Here is a 25,016-nt window from a genome sequence, read left to right as displayed (position 1 = left end):
TTATTTTAACAAACACAATATAGGATGACAACAGCTGTTGCGTTACCTAACTGATTATATGCTCTATGAAATTGTACGAATTAGTATCAATTAGAAAAGCCTTTGTTTTGAAATGCAGGGTTTTCTATTTCCAGTGAAAGATGCAATGGAAAAAGGTTATATGGGCTATTGTAATTTAACAGTATGTTAGTTTCAAATTAACAAGAATACGCCATTCATTCCTGCAACTCTGATTCATCATTCAATTAGATTTTTTTTCAATTCAATCATGGCTGATCATCTACCTCAGTTCTATATACCTACACCATCTCTGTATCCCTTGATGTCATCAATCATTCGATTTCGGTTTTGAACATGTTCAATGATTGAGTTTCTACAGCTGTCTGGCATAGAGAACTCCAAACATTCACCACTCTCTGGGTGAAAAACTCCTCTCCAGCATCAGTGCTGATTTAGTTAACCCAGTCACATTGATTATTGTGTTAACCATGTTACACGCAACTCTAATTTCCTGATTAAAATCTTGACTATTATAACTATTACAGTGTGATGACCTAGAGACAACTCCCAATGGAGCTATTTCTTAACTCCACCCAAACTGATTCTACATCTTGTTCCTTTAGTCTAAGATCCACTCTTGCTAATCTTGTACCTTATGAAGAATCCAAGTTCAACATATTTTCCTTTTTGCAGATTTTTTCTAAATGATTAATATCCTTGCATATTTCAGTTCTAACCTTGATTACCATGTTGCCATATTTCTATAATGGCAATTAAATCATATCCATTTAACTGCTTTTTAATCATTTTCCTATCTCCCTGAAATCTGCTTTCAGAACCTCATCCCCCTATCTACTTGAGTCAATAGTAAAGACTTGGTCCATGAGCCTTTGAGTACAGAAGCAGGGATGTGCTATTGAAATTATACGAGGCCTTGCTGAGGCCACGCCAAGAATATTGTGTGCAGTTTTTGTCTCCTTTTCTGGAAGGCTGCTCTTGCCCTCGAGGGAGTGCAGCGAAGGTTTACCGGGCTGATTCCGGGGATGGCGTGGCTGACGTATGAGGAGAGATTGATTAAATTAGGATTGTTTTCACTGAAGTTCAGACGAATGCAGAGTGGGGGTGGGGTTTCCACAGAGACTTATAAAATTCTAACAGAAAGGGACAGGGTAGATGCAGGGAGGATGTTCCCTATGTCCTGAACTAGGGGTCACAGTCTGAGGATTCGGGATAGACCATTTAGGAAGAAGATGAGCAGTGGTGAGGAGTGGAATTCATTCCCAAAGGAAGTAGTTCATATCCAAACCCAGTAAATGTACTCAAGAGGCAGCTAGATATAGCACTAGGGGCGAATGCGATCAAAGATTATGGGGACGAAATTGGATTAGGCTACTGAGTTGGACAATCAGCCAGGATTATAATGAATGGTGGAGCAGACTTGAGGGGCTGAATGGACTCCTTCTGCTCCTACTTTCTCTGATTCTGTGACCTTTGGTGGTTCACCTTTCCCCAGAAGAATGTACTGCACCCATTCTCCGAAATGCCTGGCTCTGTCACCAAGGGGGCAACATGCCATCCCAGAGTCATGACTACAGATACAGAAATGCCTGCAGGTTCCCTTAACTAACATATTCCCCCATCGCTACTGTTCCATTCCTCTTCTTGCTCTCCTCCTGTACAGCTGAGCCACCGTCGGTACTATAAACCTGATTCTGACTGCACATTTCTGAGAAACAAATGCTCTAATCAGTACCGAAAACAAAAAGAACAATTAATCAGCATGAACCTGAGATGACCCCTGAACTTTCTTGAACTGCCTGGCAGTCAGCTTTCACACTTTCTGCCTCCACACTTCTAATCTATGGTGTGACAATTTGCCTACACATGCTATCCATGTAGCTATGAGCCCAGGACAATGATCTGAGGAAATCCTCCAAAACTTGAGATGACTGGCCTCTGACAACCACGGTCATTTTCCCGTATGCCAGGAATGACTCGAATCAGTGGAGACATTTCCATGATTCCCATTGACTCCATCCTTTCTAGGGTTTCTCAATGGCATATTTGGTCAATGCAGCCATGATGCCAATGATAGTCATTCTCACCTCCCCTCTTGAGTTACAGTTCTTTTTTCCACTTTTGGACCAAAACTGCATTGAGGTCAGGAGTCAGATGGTTCTGACAGGCACAAACAGAGCATTAGTGAGCAGATTATTGCTGTGCAAGTGCCATGTGAATGTGCACTTTTCATCACTTTGCTGATGATCACAAGGAAGGCTGAGGGAACAGTAATTGGCTGGGTTAAATTTGGTGTGCGCAGGACAGACCTGGGCAATGATCCACATTGTTGGGTCGATGCTAATCATTGTAGCTGTGCCAAACAGTTTTACTAAGACATAACATGCTCAGAAACATGAGATTTCAGTACTATTGCTTGGATGTTGACAGGACCCATAGCGTTGGAATATCCCATGCCATCAGCTATTTCTTGACATCACGTGGAGTGAATCAAAATGTCTGAAGATTAGTATCTGTGATACAGATTACTTTAAAAGAGGAGAGCAGCTACTTCATTACTTGATATACATGGCTGAAGATGGCTGAAATTGTTTTAGCCACCGTAATTGATGGCTGCTTGTTCATATATTGTCGAATCACTCAGTCTTCATCAATGCCTACTGTAGTGATTATAACAGGGCCAGCTAGGTAGACCTCATAGAATTTGAGTTCCTGGATTAGGTAGACGTCCAGTACGTGACCACCGCCATCCGATGCCTTAAACAGGCGGTGCTTGGACCCGACATAATGCACCAGTTGGAGGATGGTCAAGTGTGCGGTGGGATCCCGTCCGCGCTCACCCCAGCCCAGATGGAATTTCACATTGGCCCCAAGGTTCTGTACTTCCCCCAGGAACCTGTGCCCCACAACCTGAGCCGGGGTTTTTGTGTTAACCCTCTTAGAGACATAAAACGGTGGGCCCTGTATCGACTGCTGCTGCACACCATCCACCTCTTCTCCCTCATCTACTGCCCGGACATGCTTTAGCGTGGCCACTTACTATCGGTGGTGGGGATCCCCAGTGGAGAGCCCTCTGCACAGAAATCCTCCCCCTTTCTCTCGGGGACGTGGGATGGAGGGTGCTGCATGCAACAGTTCCCTGAAACTGCAGGTTATGATGGTTCATGGACTCCCAGCCCAACTGCTTGTTCTGTGGTGCTGTGGGGTCTGTGGACCATGTATATATTGGGTGTGGGCACTTGCACCCCCTTCCTGATTTTCTTAAAAACCTCCTTCTCTGTTTTTGGTTGCACTTCAGTCCCACGTTTCTGATCTTCAGTCACCTGGTACAGAGGGGGGAAGGTAGGTCAGAGGACCTCCTCATGGCTCTGCTCCTGGGCCTGGCCAAACTGGCCATAAGCAGGTATAGAAGTGGGCTCTGGAGGGGGTTGTTAGGGCCGACTGCCTGCCCCTCTTCTGTGATTATGGTCAGTGTCTGGATGTGTCTGGAGAAGGAGCACGTGTTGTCCACCAACACCCTTGAGATTTTCAGGGAAATGTGGGCACCGCAGGGAGTGGAGTGTATTATTTCCCCCTCCAGCTCTATTTTGATTTAATCCCTGCCCTCCCCTTCACTGTTTGACCATGCAGCATTGCCCTCTGAGAAGGACACTGCTTGTCACTGGCCACTTGGATGTTTCCTTCTTCCTGATGGTGGAATATGAATAAAGATTTACACACTTGTTTGTTCTTTGCTGTGTCCTACACCTGCACACACAACATGCATGCTGGGGAAGAAAAAATATAAACAGGAGTGTCAGACTGTTCACTGTAAGAGCTGCTTCTGAGGGAACTGTATCAGTGGTGAAGGACTCTCCATTTTAGTGAGGGGACTGAAAAAAGAACAAAGAAGAAAATAAACAAACAGGAGTGTCAGAAGTTCTGTTCACTCTGACAGTTGTTTCTGAGGGAGCTGGATCAGTGTAAATAAAGGGTGACAGGATATCGGCATCTGTGAAGTTATTTCAGAGTGCAAATCCTGTTCCATGTGAGAATTTGAGGACATTTATCGTGTTCTGAATAAGATGCACAAAACAAATTGTGTCTGGTTTTCAGAGTTTGAACAATGGTGGCATAACTGTGGCGTTCCTGTGAGGTTGGGAGTTTTGTGGGTTACATTTTTGTACATGTCATTACACTGCAATGGCAGAGTATGCAGGGTAGAAGAAATGAGTGACCATCAAGCAGTGAAGAGAAATAGGCAGGAATTAAAGGGATACCCAGGTTTCATTTCACTCTCTAAATCATATTTAGTTCGATTCGATCTAACCGTGGCTGTTCCAGCTGTACTAATGGCAGGGGGCACAAAAAGGGGCTAAGAGGAAATTAGCGACAAGACATTCAATCGTTCGAGGAAAAGGCAAATATTTCTATAGCGACTGACATCAATCCAAGCTGGGATCCAGGCCTGGATCAAAGATATCACTGAATATTGGCAAAGCACCCTGAAGGGAGGAGATAAGCAGCCAGTATTTGTGCTCCACATTGGTACCAACAGCATCGATGGAAAGTGGCATTTTGTCCTGCAGTCAGAATTTAGGGAGTTAAGTTGTAAAGTAGCAAGCAGGACTTCAAAAGCAGTAAGCTCCAGAAGCGTCATTGTACCATGTGCAACTGAGTACAGAGGAAGGACACAGCAGAGGGAATTGTGGCTGAAAGAAATGCTGCAGGAGCAAGGGCTTTACATTCTCACAACTTAAGATCAGGTCTTCGGGATTTGAGAGCTTCACTAAATTAGGACTAATTTGTTTAAGGAGCTGATTTAGTATTGCTTTTAGGGATTATTTGGGAAGTGTGTGAGAATCGGGGGTAAACCTGGACAGGGCTACAAAGGACAGTGCTGAAGAAAAATTGTAATAGACTGAAAATGTTAGCTTTGCTTTTATCTCTACCATTGCAGCCAGACCTGCTGTGTTTCTCTTGCAATTTCTGTTTTTATTTTCAGAATACCAGCATTTGCAGTATTTTGCTTTTATTCCAGTTTTGAACATATTAAATAGCTCAGCCTCCACTGCCCTCAAGAGAATGTCATGATCTATGAATCTTATTGAGAAAAAAATGTCCCATATCCCAGTCTTAAATGGGAGACTCCTAATTCTTAAACTGTCACTTTTTCTCCTTTACACTTTTTGTAATTTGTTGACCATGACTAAATACACTTGAACTGAATGCCATTCTGTGCCATTTTAGAGGGGGACGGGGTTCAAAGTGAACCACATTGATCTGGATCTGGAGTCAGACAATAGCCAAACCGAGTAGGAATGAAAAATTTCCTTCCTGAAAGCTTATTACTGAGCCAAATGTTATTTTAAACAAAAATCAATGGTGAATCAGCCTTCACAATGATCAATCAATTTTAACATCAAGTTCGCATTTGATCAAGTTTGGCACAAAGACTCTCTTGCAAAATTGGAATCAATGGGCATCAGGGGGCAAAATCTCTGCCACTTGGAGTCATACCTGATGCATAGAAACATGTTTGTGGTTGTTGCAGGTCAGTCATCTTAGCTCCAGGACATCTCTGCAGGAGTCCCTCACAGTAATGTCCAAGGCCTAACCACCTTTAGCTGCTTCATCAATGATCTTCCCTCCATCATAAGTTAAGAAGTGAGGATGTTCACCGATGATTGCACAATGTTCAGTACCATTTGTGACTCCTCAATTACTGAAGCAGTCCATGTTCAAATGCAACAAGATCTAGACAATATCCAGGCTTGGGCTGAGAAATGGCAAGTAATATTCACAACACACAAATGGCAGGCAATGACCATCTCCAATAAGAGACAATCTAACAACCACTCCTTGACATTCAATAGTGTTACCATTGCCAAATCCTCCACTATCAACATCGTGCAGGTAACCAGAAACTCAACAGGATTCGCAATGTAAATATAATGGCTACAAGAACAGGTCAGAGGCTAGGCATACTGCAGTGAGTAACCTTTCTCATGACTCCACAGAGCCAGTCTGACTTAAAGGTACAAGTCAGGAGTGTGATGGAGTACTCCCCATTTGCCTGGATGATTGCAGCTCCAACAACATTCAAGAAGCTTGATACCATCCAGGACAAAGTAGTTTGCTTAACTGGCACTACATCCACAAACATACCCTCCCTCCACCACCAATATCTGATAGTGATACTGTAAATCATGAGGTATCTGGACTGAATAGATATAGAGAAATTTCCCATTCATAGAAGGATCAAGATCCAAAGGGTACTGATTTAAGGCAATTGGCAAAAAAAGCAACGGCAAAATACTAAAGAAATGTCATGCAGTGAGTGGTTTGCATCTGGAATTCACAGCCCGTAATGTTGGAAACAATGTCAACTGGAACTTTTCAAGGGAAATTTGATCATAATGAGAAAAGGAACAATTTACAGGGCTACAGGCAAAATGCAAGGGAATTACTCCTTCAGAGGGTCAGCACAGACAAGATGGGATGAATGACTCCCTTCTGTGCTTCGACTACTTTATGATTTAATGAAATGTTTCATTCCAATTATCAACTTCTCAGCCAATTAAAACTGTATGAGTAACTTTTGAGCAAAAAGCCTCTGGACTTGCACATGAGAAAACAACAGTTTGTTAATTAAATGCACCACAAAATGAACAATTAAAAAAAAATTATCCAAAGGGTACTGCTGCTTTATGTCCTTTACATAAATTCCACAACTGCAATCTATTTGGCCTTTCCTGAATTCAAGAGTGAAATTCAAAAACATTAGTTTTCATTGTGGTAATGTCAATACAATTGTTCTAATATTGTTATATTAGAATCTTTCTCTTCTCCAAATGTAAGACTAACATTATATTTTTATTGCTAGCTATGAAAACAGAATAAATGTCTATAGCTCTATTTCCATTTTATATATATCAGCAGTACAACAAATGAATGTAATACAGTGCATGCCAATTCCCAACTCAATTCTCAATGTAATGAAAATAATTTTGATGGCCATTGGTTTGTGATGTATTGTTTATACTTTGAAATATTTCTTGGTAAATTATATTACAAGTTCTATCTTATTTACAAAATGATTTGTCGATGTTAAAAGCCTTTTCATTAAGATGTTATAATTAATTGCTGTCTATTTACAAACATACGCAGATTAGTATGGAGTACAAATGAAGACAAATGGATTGCTTCCTTTGTTTCATTACTTTTAAATAAACTGTACAAAATATGCACTTCCTTATCAGAACTAGATTTTTGAACAATTTCCATGGTTGATATATATATATATATATATAAATGTAGACCTTATCAAAAGGAACCTTTGAAACACAGTGTGAATATTTTAACTGATAATAGGCACATGGCCACTGCCCAATTTGTTGCTGGGTAGGAGCTGAATAATTTTACTTGAATTCTGTGGAATATAAGTTCAATACTCACTTTACAATTTCCAAATTTAATGTAGGTATCGGTACAGGCAAAATTGTTCAGCATTTTCAAGATGATTTGCAGTTTTAAGAGTTAATTTACTTATTGATCAAACTTTCTTGTGTTGTTACAAAATTTCAAACCTTCTTTGGTATGTTGCTGTTTTACTTTTTTTCCAAATGTACAATGTTCAGCACTTTTGATCTTTTGGACTATAGCTGGAAACAATGTCACATATCAAAGGATTGGAAGATTTTAAACTTTAATAGGTTCTGGATAAATATGGTGCAGTACATTGGTAAGGTATAGAATTTGAAATTTGATAAATAAAACTTTTCTGGATTTTGTGCTGTAATAGTACCAAAAGCATATGAGACGTTAATCCCCCATTTCATGTTCATTGTCAAATTTGCCGACAGTCCTGTGAGGAGATACTGAAATGGGGAAGCCAGGTCTGAGGAACTTTATCTGATCTTTTGGATTCAGTTTGATTTGTATGTGTACTATTATGTTATTTCTTATTCCTTGAAACATTACATTTGTTTAAATATGTATTTATAGAAGTGGCTTTACTATGTTTTCTGCTCTCCTCCCTCATTATACCTGGTGTTATCACAAGGTTGGTTGATGACATTTTACATCTCCTCCTTCTTCCTGATAATTCCTTCTTCATCACTTGGTTGAACTTGTGTACTCTCTCTGCAGCCGATGACTGTACTATTTCAATCTCTTCTTTGCTACATTTTCTGAAGGTTCTATAATTTTCATTGACTCTTTGATGTGCTAATTTTGTTCTTTCTTCTTAAGCCACACATGCATTTCAGCATCTACATCTCATTAATAGCCAGGCATTTTTTCTCTCTCTGCTTGATGCCACCCAAGTTTTCATTTCCATACTTCCATGTTCTACCACCACTGACCCAAGTAATTGCAACTACTCACTTTCTCCAAGTCTCTTCACATAATCTCTTTACACCTTCACTCTTATACTCTTTTTGAGGCTCAAACTGATAGTATAAATTGGATTGGGTCTGGAACAAGAGGTCACAGTCTTAGGTAAATAATTTAGAAATGTAGAAATATAGAAAATAGTAGCTGGAGTAGGCTACCTTGTTCATTGAACCCACTTTGCCATTCAATATGATCATGGTTGATCCTCCATCTATTTCAGACTGAGAAGAGGTGAAATTTGTTTATTTAGAGAGTGGCAAATCTATGCAATGCTCTACCACATAGATGGTGAAGGCCAAGTCACTATACATATTGAAGCAATAAATAGATAGATTTCTACATACTTAATGGATCAAGGGGTTTGGGAAGACTAGGAATTGCGATAGAGGCCAGTCATGATCATACTGAATGTGGAGCAGGCTCAGTGGGCTACTCCTACGCCTACTTTCTACATTTTTATGGATTTTTTTCTACTGAACTTCAGCAATTTTCTCTAATGTCCTCGGTATCCATTCTTGAACCAATCACATAGCTCAATGCCATCTTTTAAACATTCATGTCCATGATACTTCCTGTCTCATCTTTTCCCGGTAGAATATCTCTAGCAATCAGAATCCCCCATGCTGATCCTTGGGTGTATGTCATCTTTGGCTTTGAAACTTCCACTAGCCGGTCCCCAAATGCCTTATTTCTTACTTTTGTCTTGTGCTCTTTTAACTGATGAATGTATGAATTCAGGCATTGAAGAATATTTCTCACTGAGTAATTCTTTCTTAAATCTACACAGTCTTCAGGATTAATTTATCACTTGACATTTTTTCCAAAAATCTCTAAGTTTCAGCTTAATCTTAATGTAAATAAGATCCATGAAAAAAATGAACTTACAGCTGCTTATCACATTACCATAAATTGAATTGAAACTTTCTTTCTGCTTATGTGCATTGTAATCATGATTATTGATTAGTATTGGACATAGTCATCCAGGTGAGAAATTTCAGAATAGTTACAAGTATTTTGATCTTGTTGACTGGTGGAGCAGGATTGAACAGCTATATGGTCTACCTTTATGTCTATTTACTCCATGGAACATTAGAGCATAGAACATAGAACATAGAAAAGTACAGCACAGAACAGGCCCTTTGGCCCACGATGTTGTGCCGAGGTTTAATCCTAAAGTATAGTAACTTAACCTACGCACCCCTCAACTCACTGCTATCCATGTGCATGTCCAACAGTCGCTTAAATGTTCCCAATGACTTCGCTTCCACCACCATAGCTGGCAACACATCCCATGCATTCACAACTCTCTGCGTAAAGAACCTACCTCTGATATCTCCTTTATACCTTCTCCGTAATATCTTCAAACTATGACTTCTCATATCAGTCAATCTGCCCTGGGGAAAAGTCTCTAGCTATTGACTCAATCTATTCCTCCCATTAATTTGTACACCTCGATCAGGTCTCCTCTCTTCCTCCTTCTCTCCAGAGAGAAAAGTGTGAGCTTATTCAACCTTTCTCCATAAGGCAAGCCCTCCAGTCCAGGCAGCATCCTGGTAAACTTTCTTTGCACCCTTTCCAAAGCATCTGTATCTTTCCTATTGTAGAGCGACCAGAAGTGGACACAATATTCCAAGTGTGGTCTCACCAGGGACTTGTAGAGCTGCAGCAAAACCTCGTGGCTCTTAAATTCAATCCCCCTGTTAATGAAAGCCAAAACGCCATACGCTTTCTTAACAACCCTATCCACTTGGGTGGCAACTTTTGAGGGATCTATGTACTTGTACACCCAGATCCCTCTGTTCCTCCACACTGTCAAGAATCCTGTCTTTAATCCTATATTCATCATTCGGGTTAGACCTTCCAAAATGCATCACTTCACATTTATCCAGGTTGAACTCTATCTGCTGTTTCTCAGCCCAGCTCTGCATCTTGTCTATGTCATGCTGCAGCCTGCAGTAAGCCTCTATACTATCGACGACACCTCCAACCTTTGTGTCATCTGCAAATTTACTAACCCACCCCTCAACCTCCTCATCCAAGTCATTTACAAAAACTACAAAGAGCAGAGGCTCAAGAACAGAGCCCTGCTGGTCCCCACTCAACACTGTTTTCCAGGCAGAATACTTTCCATCTACAACCACTCTCTCCCTTCTGTCAGCCAGCCATTTCTGAATCCAGATAGCCACATCTCCCTGTATCCCATACTTCCTGACTTTATGAATGACCCTACCATGGGGAACCTTATCAAATGCCTTGCTGAAATCCATATACACCACACCCATTGCTAGACCGTCGTCGACCTGTCTTGACACCTCCTCAAAGAACTCAACAAGATTTGTGAGGCATGACCTGTCCCTTACAAAAACCATGCTGACTGCCTTTAATCCTATCCCTCAGAATTCTTTCCACAACTTTGCTGACCACAGACATAAGACTGACTGGTCTGTAATTGCCAGGGATTTCCCTATTACCCTTCTTGAAAAGTGGAACAACATTTGCCTCCTTCCAATCCTCCGGTACGAATCCCGTGGAGAGTGAGGAGGCAAATATCCTTGCCGACAGCTTAGCAACTTCCTTTCTTGCTTCCCGGAGCAGCCTACGATAAATCTGGTCTGGCCCTGGGGACTTATCAATCTTAATGTTTTCCAAATTGTCTTGCACATCATCTTCATCAATCTTGATCTGGTTAAGACTGTATCCCAGCTCCTCTAAGTTTTCATTTACAACAAGTTCCCTTTCCTTGGTGAAACTCGAAGCAAAAAACTCATTTAGAACTTCCCCCATCTGCTCAGACTCCACGCACAAGTTCCCTCCGCTATCCCAGATCGGCCCTACCTTCTCCCTGATCATTCTCTTACATGGAACTATGTTAACAAGAGGGTAAGAGAGATTTATAAATGATTGCACTAGGAGTTGGAGTGAAATGTCTTGAATACTCATACCTTGATTATGAAGGTAGAACATTAATTTATTGAGCTTATGTTTTCAAAATCAGTAATAATCTCTGTTATGAAAGCATAAGAACGTAAGAAATAAGAGCAGGAGCAGGCCATTTGGCCTTTTGAGCCTGCTCCACCATTCATGTTCATGGACTCAACTTCACTTACCTGCCATCTCACCATAATCCTCAATTCCTCGGATGCTGCCTGACCTCCTGTGCTTCTCCACCACCACACTTTTTGACACTGACCCTTTAGCATCTTTCTCATAACTCTCAACTTCCCTACTGTTCAAAAATGTATCTTTGTCTTAAACACATTCAACGAGGCAGCCTTAACTACTTCACTGGGCAGAGAATTCGACAGATTCACAACCCTTTGGGTGAAAAAGTCCCTCGTCAACACAATCCTAAATATCCCTCCCTAATTATTTTGAGGCTATGTCCCCTGGTTGTACTTTCACCTGCCAGTGGAAACAACGTCTCTGATTCTATGTTATCTATTCCCTTCATATTGTATATGTTTCTGTAAGATCCTCCTTCAACCTTCTAAATTCCAATGAATATTGTCCCAATCTATTCAATCTGTCCTCATTAACCAACCCTCTGAACTCCGAAAACAACCTAGAGAGCCTCCTCTTCAACCCCTCCAGTGCCAATACATCTCCTTAAATAAGGAGACCAAAGTTGTACACAGGTGTGGCTTATGATCTACGGGATTTCATGTATAGTACAACAATTTAACGGTTAGTGCAGATGAAAAAGGTGCATGAAGGATATAAATATGTAGCTTAGAAACTGTTTTCATGAGTTTATAGACCCCAAAAGCAATTTATGTCTCCTCCATCACTTATTACAACCTATATAATTAAAATATGTCAGAAAATGAGTTGGTAAGTTATCATTTTCTTTGTGCTCACACCTGACAAACAGTAAAACACTAGACTTGAGAAATATATTCCTATGATCTTTTACCTTCTGAAACAGGCAAATTCACCAAATAAGGGATGAGTTATGGGTCCATTGCATCCCCAAAGTAAAACTGCCCTTTGTTAAGCTCACTCAAACAATGGAATACATGCAGAATGATAACTATTTATCTGTAGTATAACTGACACTAATTACAGGTAGTGCTACTTTTTGAATTTGAATGGAACCTCTATTTTAAATATAATTCTATAAATTTAGTGGCAAAGGAAATTGAGGATTTTTTTGTATTAATGCATTTGAAATATATACAACTGAAAAGTTGTATCCATAATAGATAATAATGACAAATGTGTAAGCTGCAATAGACCCTCTGTTTTCTTCAATGCTTTCAAAATTTCTTAAATCTCCTTCATTTGTCTAAAATGTAATGCATCTTTGACTCTGAAAATTGCATTCCTCCACACTGTTGTCAAAAATCAAGTGATCTATCTGATAAAAGTTTTCTTCCTCTCTACTTAGCTCCAGTTCCTTTATTTCGGTTGCAATCTTCCTTATTTTTATTCATAGATATGGTTACCTTATTTTATAATTTCCTCCATGATATGTTACATTGAAGATTCATGGTTCAAGTCTGCAACTTTTCAATTCATCCATATGACCCCATGTCCTTTCACTCCTCCAGTCTTTGTCTTTTCACTAAAACACTCGACATCATCCATCACTCGTTGGCAATTTCTTTTCTTTACCCTTTCAATCATGTTGCTGCTCTTGCAGCACTGAATTTTGCCCTTCACCTCGACTTTTCAATTAACAGGGGTCATCTCTTGTTACAGGTGTGTACACTATTTTCTTGCTAATATATACTTTCATCTTGTAGTCTGGATTAGATCCACTGTGGAACTGGGATATAAATCGCAGCTGTTGCTGGGGTTTGCAACTAGTGTTATCTGGAACATTACGTTATTGGCACGAGCAGGCTGTAGATAACTAGGGTCAGGTGTATGATCTGTCCATGCCATTAAAGCCCCCCCTGCATATTAATCGTGTTTCTGGGTATGGTCTGTCATTGGCACTGAAACGTAGTGAATTATTATAATCACCAGATGGCGGTATTATACATTCTAGGAAGTTAAACGCCTTATTATAATACTACTCACTTTGAGTAGATTTAAGCATCCATAGGTAAGGAAGCCACGTCTACACGGGAGTAGTATACAGCGACGTAGTTATTTTTTCAGTTACCGAACAAATTCATGTTACTCCAGTAAATACAATATTCGGGAAACGGCTCTACACTCACCATCAGCATCGAGTCCTTGGGAACAATGGGGGATTACGCATTTCAAATAGATAAATATATTTAAAACAACACGCTTGTAGAGTTCATTTCCACAGACCGGTATTTAAAGAGTGCACTTACCATATTGACTTCAGAGACCATGTCTATGCTGGCAATGTCTATGTTCATACCAACGTCCACAGGGAGACCTTGAGGTAAACAATACATTATCTACTTGTGATATTGCAATCCACGTTTTTTTAAAATATATACATAGGTGCACATCACCGCGGGCAGCAGATGTTGCACTGCTGTAGTTATTCTTTACTATGTATATACAGTAAGTCATGTTTATTTGGTTAGTTACTGACTGCTGGAGAACAGGAACTATACACAGATACATGGGACTATACCGAGAGGAGCTGATTTACCTCCGAAATCTGGTCTTAATCGAATGTCATATCCTTTCAGCAAGTTATCCACGGTGTCTTTCACATATGACATGTTGTTGGACTCGTTAACTCTGAGGAGGGGAGAAATGTGGATTTTATTGGCACTAAATGTGAAAGCAGAGAAAACAAACAATGGCAAGGAATGGTTAGAGATCACAGCTCACCTCTGGGCATAGCAAACCATGGCCACCATCACGGGGATCGACAAAATCCCGAAGCATCCTCTGTCCTGAACTCTCCACATTCCTAACTTTGATTATTGAAAGCTCTTTCAGCGAAGATTCAAGGAATGCAACTTAGTCCAAAGCAGTACAATAATTCCGAGGCGCTACGCATGCGCGCAGCTTCCACAACATCAAACACTGTTTGCTGTGGAAACAATTTCCCTTGCAAAATATTCAAACAATCAGACCCTTCAAGGTATTTTCTCTCTCTCCCTCTACTCTCTCTCTCTCTCTCAAATGATTACAGGGTTGTTATTATGCTAATTAAATCACAAGGTCTCAACTCGGTGTTAGCTGAATTACCTTCAACAGGAAAAACGGAGCGTGGCTCCAATTTGTATTAAGGTGGTGAGACTGCTTCAGGAAGGTGGAATGACATTGAAAACAGTGCCTTGGTCCAGTGTAGGAAAGCTTTTTCCAAAGGTATACCGCAATGTTACCATTTCACTGAACAGTGGGTAAAGACCATCCGAAACACTGAGCCAATGTTGGCAGCAAATGTTATTGTTTACTTACCCTGAAAAAAAAGATACAAATTGCGAAATTGGGGCGTATTTCATTCTGACAGAGGAGCCACGCAATTCAATTCAAGCTTTTAAAATTGATAACGGTCAAAAGTGATGACGAGCCATCAAAAGACGCAGAGAGATCAGGAAACTCACACTCTTTTTGATTTGTGACAATATTATTTTTAAACAGAATAGCATGGACGCATTCTTTGAACCCTCTGAAGAAGAGGCAATGTTAAATACATGTTGCTTACTTTTTCCATAGCTGTGATTTTACTGTTTGACTTTGGAACATGCAACATTTAATCTCAATTGGCAAAGGCACGCTTGAAACCAATGCTAGATAATATTCCAAATGATTTATTGTGTACCATTCATAGCTGGGCAAGAGGTGAAATGTATGAGACAACGTGAGAGTGGTTTTATTTGGCGCTGTGTTTGTTTCCCAGCCGTTTCTCATGCGGACTACACGGTTATGAAACTCCAGAGAACCAGGTTGCTCGTTATGCAACGTCTTTGCGTGACTCGATTTAGTGCAAACATGGGGTTTAACCTGGTGCAGAACCGGTACACTCTGAGCCCCCGGTCATAGGAGCTGAGCAAGGACAAGAGAACTCAGTTCCCTCATATCGTCAGATCAGCTCCAACAAGCCCGAGTGACAGAAACTGTGCACTCCCCTAGCCGGTAGTGAGGACAGCCGAGATAAGGGACACCAAGCAAAACCCTGAAAAAAAACAGCAGCTCAATACTAGCAGCAGAATCAGTCGTGGGCAGACCAGTGACAACAGATCCAATCCCAGGTTAGCTGCCTATCGATCTCTACCCATTCATTTGACCGCAAAACTATCGCAAGGCGCCTGTGCAAAAAAAAAGTACAGCAACTGGTTCATCTCTACGTGTTCATCTCAAAGCAGAAATGTGTGTCTTATAATTGCCAGCAGCTCGAGTTGGCACCCCCTCCCTTTGCCCCACCACTCCATGCAGCAGGTGATAGAGTGAGTTGCTGATCTCTCCGCGCTGATGTGAAGTTGCGGTTCAGTTCTGACCCTGTGCTACCAGCCCGGCGCCTGCCAAACGCTTTGGGGAAGTGGTCAGGCTGATGCGAGAGCCTTCGCCTCTTAGTGAAGGCTGCCAGGAGGAGGAGGAGGTGGAAGAGGGAAGGTGGGGTGGAGCGGGGAGGGAAGGGAAGGAGAGGGAGGGAAGCATTCCATCAACACCAGGGTGTGCAAGGGGATTTTGTTTTCTCACGGCTGTGGTCTCTCCTCAGGACAAGGCAATCGGCGGCGGGGAAAGGGAAGAGGCTTAAAGTATGGCATGCAAAGATGGTTCCTGCCAAGGAGTCTGTGATCAGGATGTCTTCCAGTTACATTTCCACTCTGCTTTACTTTATCTACGTGACAGCGTGGTAAGTAATGGAAGGACAGCGGCCCGGCCGCCCCTTCTCCCAATTGTTTAGCCAGTGTTCCTGCTTTGTGCCTTAGTACGGCGTGGGGGGACTAAAAAAGATCGATCGGGAGGAGGTGGCCGGTCAGGAGCTGCCGCCTTGTCATTGTCTGGTCTCAGCAGCTTCATGTCTTCACTTTCAGTATCGGTGAGAGCTCCCCAGAAACCAAGAAAGATGAGAAATTATATCCAGAGAATTTTACCCGTATACTGGACAGACTCCTGGACGGTTATGACAACCGATTGCGACCTGGATTCGGCGGTAAGGTTACACATTTATTTATTTCCGACCTTTATGGCTTGACTTCTCAGAGCATCTTACCCGCTCTGGCATTTGTGTTTTTCTTTTAAACGATGGCTGTCTTGTAGCTTTATATCTCGAGTATGATTATAAACAGGACAGTTAATCTACCCTGGGGCGGGGGAGAGGGGGGGGGGGGGGGTTAGACGGATAAACACGAAGGCGCCGTGAATAGGAAGCGGCGAGGGGGGGGGGGGCTGCTGGGTGGGGAGGGGACTGGTTGGCAGAGAGTAGATAGCGATGATAAAGATACAAGCCCATGTCATATCGCCGAGGAGGCCACCCGTCCTTTAACAGCTGAGATGGAGATCAGTGCTGGAGAGAAGTGCATTCCGCTATCTTGTTGCTTCTCTCAGTTACTACCTTCTGAAGAGTTTTGCTCGGGAGCGGGTTTATCCGAACACATCTGTAGGTGTGCACGCTTCCCCTTGCAAGAAAGGCACACTAGCAAAGTTGAATTCGTGCGCATTTGTGTTAAGGAAAGGAACCCGAAGCGTGTAACTTGGTGATTACTGTCAATAAAACTTGGAGAGAGTACACCAAATGTGTGGGAAACAGAGGGTGGTTGCAGACTGCTCCAAACACCAGTATTTCGGAGTAACCGAAAATCCAAGTGTCCACTTGTTCTTGGCCACCTCTGTGGGACAGGTTGATGTTGAGATGGTAAAACGGTTGCCATGTTATATTCCACAGGTACTGTGACTGAAGTGAAAACAGATATCTACGTAACGAGTTTTGGGCCAGTGTCTGACGTTGAGATGGTAGGATTTCACGTTTAAAACTTAATTGTTTCAAGTGGACATTCCACCTTCAGACATTTTGCAAAATGCAATTTAATTGGCGTGTGCGGTTAATATTAGTACTCAAACACGGAATCAACATATTCCAAGTGTCCATAGATAAGCCAATACATACCATGTTTTAACATTTACTTCGAAAATAAACCACATGCTACACCATTCATTTTACTTGAAGAGAAAACGAAATAAAAAAGATAAATATGATTGCATGATGTGGATTCTAGCCCTGTGTCCTGTTGTGTAGCGCTTTGGAAGCGGCTGAACATTAACATTTACACAGGAACAGTGCACATTGTACAGTGACATAATGCCGCTCTGGCAAATAAAGTAAACGTTATAATACTAAATATTTATTTAAAGCAACTTCACACGTTAGACGACAGTGTTTTACTTCAGTCATCCATTTTTGTGCTTCTTGCCCTGTTTCCTTCCAAAGGAGTACACAATGGATGTGTTTTTCCGCCAAACCTGGGTGGACAAGAGACTGAAGTACGACGGCCCTATTGAAATTCTTCGTCTCAATAACATGATGGTCACTAAAGTCTGGACACCCGACACGTTCTTCAGGAACGGGAAAAAATCAATCTCCCATAATATGACCGCTCCAAATAAGCTATTCAGAATAATGCAGAATGGCACAATTCTATACACCATGAGGTAGGATTTGCACATTGCATAAAATCAGGTGTGTTTAGTACCATTTCGAAAGTACTGAAAGAGGCTAATTCCAATTTTTAAAATAATGTAATGTGATTTTCATTTTTTAAATTTTAGACTTACCATTAGTGCAGAGTGTCCTATGAAACTGGTTGATTTCCCAATGGATGGCCATGCTTGTCCCCTTAAGTTTGGAAGCTGTGAGTTGACCCTGTTTTTGGCTTCACATGCAGAATTTCACTGGTACTATTCAATATTTTATTTAACCTTTGGAATCGTGCACATATTTTAATAAGAAATCAATTTTTTTTGTGACCTTTGGGGAAATATATTTGTGCTTGTTGTGGATAAAATTTCAAATATGTTCTGATTTCTTAAAATGGAAAAGGTTTAATATCTTCTTTCCGTGCTTGGAACTGATTTGAAGAAATTAAACAAACAAAATGAGCAAGCAGTTGACTATACTGTAAACTGAGAAAAAAAGGCAGAATGATCATTGATACCTTCATCATTTTCCTTTATTTAGATCACAGTAATTGTTTTCCTTTGTTTAGTTCACAACATTAACACCAAAATAGATTTGCACACTACCATAAAATGTCTTGAATATTTAGGCAACTATGTAATAATTTTAAAATAAACTATGCTGAATAAGTCTTTTTACACTTATTTATTTTGTTGTTAAAAAATTATATAATATTGTTATAAGTTTAGTATTCTTATATGTTTTAGATGCATATCCTAAAAGTGAAATAATATACACATGGACAAAAGGTCCTGAACGATCAGTGGAGGTGCCTAAAGAGTCTTCTAGCTTGGTGCAATATGATCTTGTTGGACAAACAGTTTCTAGTGGCACAGTTAAATCCATCACAGGTAAAGGCCTACCTTTTTGGAATTCTTAAACAAGCTTTACAATCTCTGCACAGCAGAGTACACTTTGAAGATTTATTTTTGTTATATTATACATAATTATTGCCAGATTGTTAATGTACTTCTATCCAAATCAGTTAATCAAAGTTAAATCCAAATTAATGCTCATGGAATGGAGTTCTTTTTCATTTTTTAGGAGAATATGTGGTGATGACAGTCTATTTTCACTTGAGAAGGAAAATGGGCTATTTTATGATTCAGACTTACATACCCTGTATTATGACAGTTATTCTATCTCAAGTGTCATTTTGGATTAACAAGGAATCGGTTCCAGCTCGAACAGTTTTTGGTATGTACCTTTAATCTGTAAGTAGTATGTTGGGTAATTTCATTTTAATTCTCTGTCTCTCCATCCCCAAAATTGAAGTGTTAATATTTTGTTGCTTGTCAGTGTGGTTTCTGTTTCCACATTTCTTAATTCACTCATGAGAATCCTTTTTACTGTAGGATCAGAACCCTTGCTCTCTAGGCCTCAGAAGTCTTTGGGAAGTTTATGAGTTGATGAGAGTTCAGTCAAGAACTTAAGGTTCTTGCTAACCGGGGCATATTTTTGATTTAAGATTTCCTTGTGCAGGATGGTTTAGCAGACCTTAAATCTCTTACCTATGGCAAGGTCTGTGGTGGTTGGAGGGTACACAAAGACAGCAGGGAGAGTAGTGAGTGTGGATCCTGCTGCTTTTCACTTCTACTGTGATGAAATCTGTAATGGGAAGACCTTTGGATGATCTTTTCTGAATCCTTTATGTGGTAAATAGTGCTCGCTTTATTACCCTATCCATCACTGCTGATGTTAACGCTGTGATGGGCAGGAAGGTGCACAATACAAGGAACATGACAAAGAAAAAAATACATGTGGAGCTGTTTGAAGGCTCACAGGGATTGGGGCTAATGGTGGTTCTCACTCATTCAAAGGTATTCAATGTCAGAGTGAGGGAAGGGGATGGAGATCTGCTTTGAGTATCCCCTTGCTCTTGCAAGTGGACCCTCCCTGTTGAACATTCCCAATTTTAATCACTCCACCTGTGGCAGCCATGCCTTCTGTGGGAATGAGACAAATCTCTAATTTTTTCTTAAACTACTTTGCCTTACCTCCTCTTTTTTCTCTGACAATATACTTCTTAAATTTTTCAGCTCAATTGTCCTAATATTCCCTTATGTGGCTTGGTATCAAACTTTGATAGCTAAAACTCTTGGGACGTATTAAACACTTTATCTGAATACTAGTTGTTGTTGACCATGGGTAGAACACACCTTGGAATGCATACAATACACACAAACATATTTCATTAGAATTCAGTCAGGAGAAAGGAAAGGAAATGTGGTTGTATTTTCTTGCTAAAGGAACTCATGCCTATTTTAAGATATTACTAAAGACAACTTGCCCAACATGGAAACACAAATTTAGTTGGTATCTCTTCATTTAAATGATTATGCTATATATGCGCATGTGTCTATGTGTGTCCCACATGTCTATCTTGTTCCCATATCTCTTTTGTAAAGTTTTCTGACTACCCTGCTAAAAACTTTTGCCATTTTTAATCTATTCCAAAGCTGTCTCATCTTTTAAAGCTGTTTCTAGCTCTGACATGATAGTGTTTCTTTGCTAATAACATTGAGCATTGCGGAAGAATTGAAAGATAAATATTGACTTTTCTAGCACCCAAAGCTATTGGTTTGATTTTGACAGTAATTCTGATAAATATGGAAATGCCTGTTTCAAATAATCTTTGAAGAAACATAAGAGGAGTTTATTATGAGTTAATGAAACATTAGATCAATTTTTATTTGAGATCATTGAACAAAATTCATCCAGTAAAAAATACCTTGCAACAAACATTTTCTGGACCGTCATCAGAAAAATCTGAATGTCTACGGCAATGCAGTAAACTGAAGATGAAACTGGGGATAAATTTCTTTGTGGTTTGCTCATATTTAGGGGCAACGTTTGTCTTACACTCATTGACCTTGCAACTGGACACCTTGTGTGCATTGGATGTGCACACAAAACATGGTTGTCATCATCCTACTAGTTATTTTAAGCATCCCTAGCACCTCCTTGGAATCTTTACTATGTTCATATGTGAATTAATATCTTGCTTGTGTGAAAACCCTACCCTCTACCTTCTGCACAGAAAAACACAACACAAACACCTAAAAAATCGATGGAGGCAAGTAAGTCTCTACATATACTTTTGGTTATGGGTAATTCTTGAAGCATTTTATAAGTTCTCTGATGGGATGTGGGCATTGCTGGCGTTGTCAGCATTCCTTGTCCCCTTCATTGAGAAGATGGTAGTGAATTGCTTCATCCATTCAGTATAGGTATGACCACAGTGCTGCTGGAAAAGGAAGCTTAGGAGTTTGACCCAGGGACACTAAAGGGATGGTGATTGTCTGAAGAGGGAATGCTCCTTATAATGTTTGCTGACCTCTGATTGGCCAACTGCTTCTGGGGGAAATGGGTGTTGGGAATTCATTTACCAAATTACCCATCAGATGACCATTTAAATGCCTGATTGACTTTTAATTCCAGTTGGTTTTATCACTGTTAGAGATGAGGGTCATCTCACTCATTAAAACAGCTAGTTAGGGAAAATCCTGGGATTGGCTGCAAGTCAGGATGATACGTGCCCTTCACTGGAAAGGGGAAGGTGACAGTCATCCCATGTGTCCGCTGCTCCTGTCTTTCTAGAAGGTTCACACTTTGAAGAAGCTATCATCACAGGGATCATCACAAGTAATGCATCACATTACTTCCACTGTGTACAAGCAGTGGAGGAAAAAGATGTTTCAGGCTATGGATAGGATATTGATTTAGAGAGTCACTTTGTTCTGTGTGGCATTAGGTTTCTTGAGTCCCATTAGAGCTCCACTAATCTAGGGAAGTCACAGTCCTAACTTGATCCTGATAGATGGGAATAGGCTTTGGGGAGTCAGGAGGTGTGTTACTTGTTGCAGAACCTGCAGCTTCTCACTTACTTGCATTGTCCACACTATTTTTTTTGTGGCTGGTACAATTCAAATTCTTATCAATGTTTATCCATAGGATGGTCATTCTGGGGGTATTGGGGAGCGGGTGTGAACGGGTGGATATGGGTGAATGAATGTGTGAAATTGATGGCAGTGTTGCTGAAAGTCAAAGGGAGATGGTTGGCTCTCCCCTTGTTGGAGATAGTCATTGCCTGGGGCATGTGTGGTATGAGTGTTACTTATGACTTATTGGACTTTTTTTTTGCTGCTTTAACTGAGTTCAGGTTATTTTTATTCACTCATAGGATGTGGGTAGGTCAGCTTTATTGCCCAACCCTAGAAAATCATAGAATCCCTACAGTGTGGAAACAGGCTCTTCAAGCCCACACCAACGCTCTGAAGAGTAACCCACCCAGACCTGTTCCTCTATCCTATTACTCTATAGTTACCCCTGACTAATGCACCTAACTTACACATCCACGAATACTAAGGGCAATTTAGCATGGCTAATTCATCTACCCTGCGCATCTATGGCCTGTGGGAGGAAACCCTCGCAGACTAGGGGAGAATGTGCAAACTCCCCACAGACAGTTGCCCAAGACTCGAATTGAACTCCAATCCCTGGTGCTATGAGGTAGCAGTACTAACCACTGAGCCACCGAGTCACCCAAATTAAATTCACACAAGCTTCAGTGAAACAGTTGACGGTGCCTTCTTTACCCTCAACAGTACAGAATATTCTTCATGAGACTTTCGTAAGCACATATAAGACTTCTGTAAACAGTGGTATTCTGTCACTTGAATAGCTTCCGGAATACTGCTAAAGGATGGAAAATGTAACAGAGAATGTATTGCAATGTTTTAGGCTGATGTGCATGCAAATGTTGTGAGAGGTGGGTGTGAGGCTTGCTGCATTGCCAAGTGTGCGAGAGTGAGGTGGGGCATACAGTCAATGTGGATTGCGAGATTTGTTGATGAGTGAATGACGGAGCATGTACATTAATCAGTTGGTGAGATTGCCAGCCCAGTGGTAGGATATGACATGTGGAATATTAAATGTTTGAGCCTTACCACTCTTTGAGATCACTGAGTATTTTCTGGCATGATATCCAGGTCCTCATGACTAAATCATTGGCATTGACCCAGTTGCTCCCAGTGTTTGCCTGGAGGACCACCTGGACCCTTGTGGATAGATCAGCTCTTTCTTCCTTTCATCTTTCTGCATTAGTTCCTTTAGGAACCCTCTTCTGGTCTGCAATCTCTTTACTCAGAATTCTTCCTGTTCCTAAAATGGTTCCCAGCCAGTTGAATGAACTCTTGCATTCAACTTTCTCTTTAAGAAGCATGAATTAATTTTAATTGGTGTTAACTTTGTAGGAACTTGAGCCATTGTTGAAAGTGCAGCCACTCAGCAGCTCATTTAACACTGGGCTGCATGCCACAATTATGAAAGTGAGCTTAATGCACTGTATGTATTACTTTTGACAGATGTAGGTTAATTTTACCGTTTGATATTGGAACTCCTGTCTTAGCTAAACTGGTGAGCTGCATATATCATAGGCTCATAGAGATCGACAGCACTTGTCTATGCTGGTCAAAAACAACCACCTAACTATTCCAGCTCCATTTTCCAGCACCTGGCCAACAGCCTTGACTGTCTTGACATGACAAGTGCACATCTAAATATTTCTTATATGTTATGAGGGTTTCTGCCTTTACACCTTCACAGGCAGTGCGTTTCAACTTCTCACTACCCTCTGGTAAAAAGGTTTTTCCTCACATCTCCTCGAAACCTCCTGTCTCTTACCTTAAATCTTTCCCCTTGGCCATTGAGCCCTCCATTAAGGGGAAACGTTTCTCCCTGTCTGCCCAACCTTTTCTCCTCATAATTTTATATATCTCAATCATATTCCCTCTCGATCTCCTTTCCTATAAGGAAAACAAATTGAGTCTCTTCATAACTGAAACTCTCCAGAACCTCCTTGATCTTAAACTCTATACCTTGCCTGATAACAACATATAAGGCTAATAAAGGTATCCCATCTGCCTTCTTAACCACTTTATCCACTTGTTCAGATACCTTAAGGGACTAGTGAGCATGTACACCAAGGTCTCTCTAATCCTTGGTGTTTCCCAGGGTTCTATCATCCATCATGTATGCTCTTGCCTTTTATGTCCTGCCCAAGTGCATCACCTCACACTTATCCATATTGATCCATAAATCAGCCTATCTAGGTCCTCTTATAATCTAACACTATACTCTCCAGAATTTACCAAGCCAACAATTTTTATATCATCTGTGAACTTACTGACCAACTCTCCTACATTCAAGTCTAAATCATACATATAAACCACAAACAGCAAGGCCCCCAACACTGATCACAGTGGGACCCCTTTAGTACTCAGACTTCCAGTTGGAAAACACGCTTCAAACATCACCCTCTGCTTCCTGCCACTCAGCCAACTGTGGATCCATTTGCCAAATTTCTTTGAATCCTGTGGGCTTCACTATTAGTTTCCCATTTAGGGCATTATCAAATGCCTTGCTGAAATCCAAGTAGACTACGTCAAAAGCATTAGAGTCATAGAGATGTTCAGCATGGAAACAGACCCTTCGGTCCAACTTGTCCATGCCAACCAGATATCTCAACCCAATCTACCTATCAGCACCTGGCCCATATCTCTCCAAACCCTTCCTATTCATATACCCATCCAAATGCCTCTTAAATGTTGCAGTTGTACTAGCCTCCACCGCGTGCTCTGGCAACTCACTCCATACACGTACGACTCTCTTTGTGAAAAAGTTGCCCCTTAGGTCTCTTTTCCATATTTCCCCTCTCACCCGAACCTAAACCTATGTCTTCTAGTTCTGGACTCTCCCACCCAAGGGAAAAAAACTTTTTCTAATTCTCATATCTATGCCCCTCATGATTTTTATAACCTTTATAAGGTCACCCCTCAGCCTCCAGCACACAAGGGAAAACAGCCCCAGCCTGTTCAGCCTCTCCCTATAGCTCAAATCCTCCAACCCTGGCAACATCCTTGTAAATCTTTTCTGAACCCTTCCAAGTTTCAAAACATCTTTCCGATAGGAAGGAGACCAGAATTGAATGCAATATTCCAAAAGTGGCCTAACCAATGTCCTGTACAACTGCAACATGACCTCCCAACTCCTGTACTCAATA

General features: G+C 40.9%; 2 protein-coding genes across 11 annotated transcripts in view; one reads left to right on the top strand and one right to left on the bottom strand.

Annotated features, from left to right (window-relative positions):
* LOC140476295 (gamma-aminobutyric acid receptor subunit beta-1-like) overlaps window positions 1–14,845 on the bottom strand; it is a 302,418-nt gene extending 287,573 nt beyond the window's left edge. The window contains exons 1-4 of one of the 3 annotated variants that reach the window (XM_072568689.1): window positions 14,751–14,845; window positions 14,158–14,261; window positions 13,973–14,064; window positions 13,683–13,750 (exon numbers count right to left, since the gene is read on the bottom strand). In XM_072568689.1, the coding sequence (XP_072424790.1) occupies window positions 13,683–13,750; window positions 13,973–14,064; window positions 14,158–14,237 (240 nt within the window). In that variant the 5' untranslated portion in view covers window positions 14,238–14,261; window positions 14,751–14,845. Of the gene's footprint in view, window positions 1–13,682; window positions 13,751–13,972; window positions 14,065–14,157; window positions 14,396–14,750 lie in introns of those variants that run through there. The other 2 variants (XM_072568699.1, XM_072568680.1) reach the window with 2 other exon arrangements.
* LOC140476263 (gamma-aminobutyric acid receptor subunit alpha-4-like) overlaps window positions 13,495–25,016 on the top strand; it is a 60,251-nt gene continuing 48,729 nt past the window's right edge. For 3 of the 8 annotated variants that reach the window (XM_072568602.1, XM_072568666.1, XM_072568657.1), the window contains exons 1-8: window positions 15,764–15,888; window positions 15,995–16,132; window positions 16,314–16,432; window positions 17,165–17,232; window positions 17,708–17,928; window positions 18,046–18,128; window positions 18,661–18,804; window positions 18,998–19,150. In XM_072568602.1, coding sequence (XP_072424703.1) covers window positions 15,827–15,888; window positions 15,995–16,132; window positions 16,314–16,432; window positions 17,165–17,232; window positions 17,708–17,928; window positions 18,046–18,128; window positions 18,661–18,804; window positions 18,998–19,150 — 988 coding nt within the window. In that variant the 5' untranslated portion in view covers window positions 15,764–15,826. Of the gene's footprint in view, window positions 13,757–14,572; window positions 14,641–15,094; window positions 15,528–15,579; window positions 15,723–15,763; window positions 15,889–15,994; window positions 16,133–16,313; window positions 16,433–17,164; window positions 17,233–17,707; window positions 17,929–18,045; window positions 18,129–18,660; window positions 18,805–18,997; window positions 19,151–25,016 lie in introns of those variants that run through there. The other 5 variants (XM_072568620.1, XM_072568638.1, XM_072568628.1 and 2 more) reach the window with 5 other exon arrangements.

Source organism: Chiloscyllium punctatum, chromosome 1 (genome assembly GCF_047496795.1).
Source record: "Chiloscyllium punctatum isolate Juve2018m chromosome 1, sChiPun1.3, whole genome shotgun sequence".
NCBI classification, from domain to species: Eukaryota; Metazoa; Chordata; class Chondrichthyes; order Orectolobiformes; family Hemiscylliidae; genus Chiloscyllium; species Chiloscyllium punctatum.
Note: the sequence above shows the minus strand (reverse complement) of the source record. Positions and strands in the feature narration are given on the sequence as shown.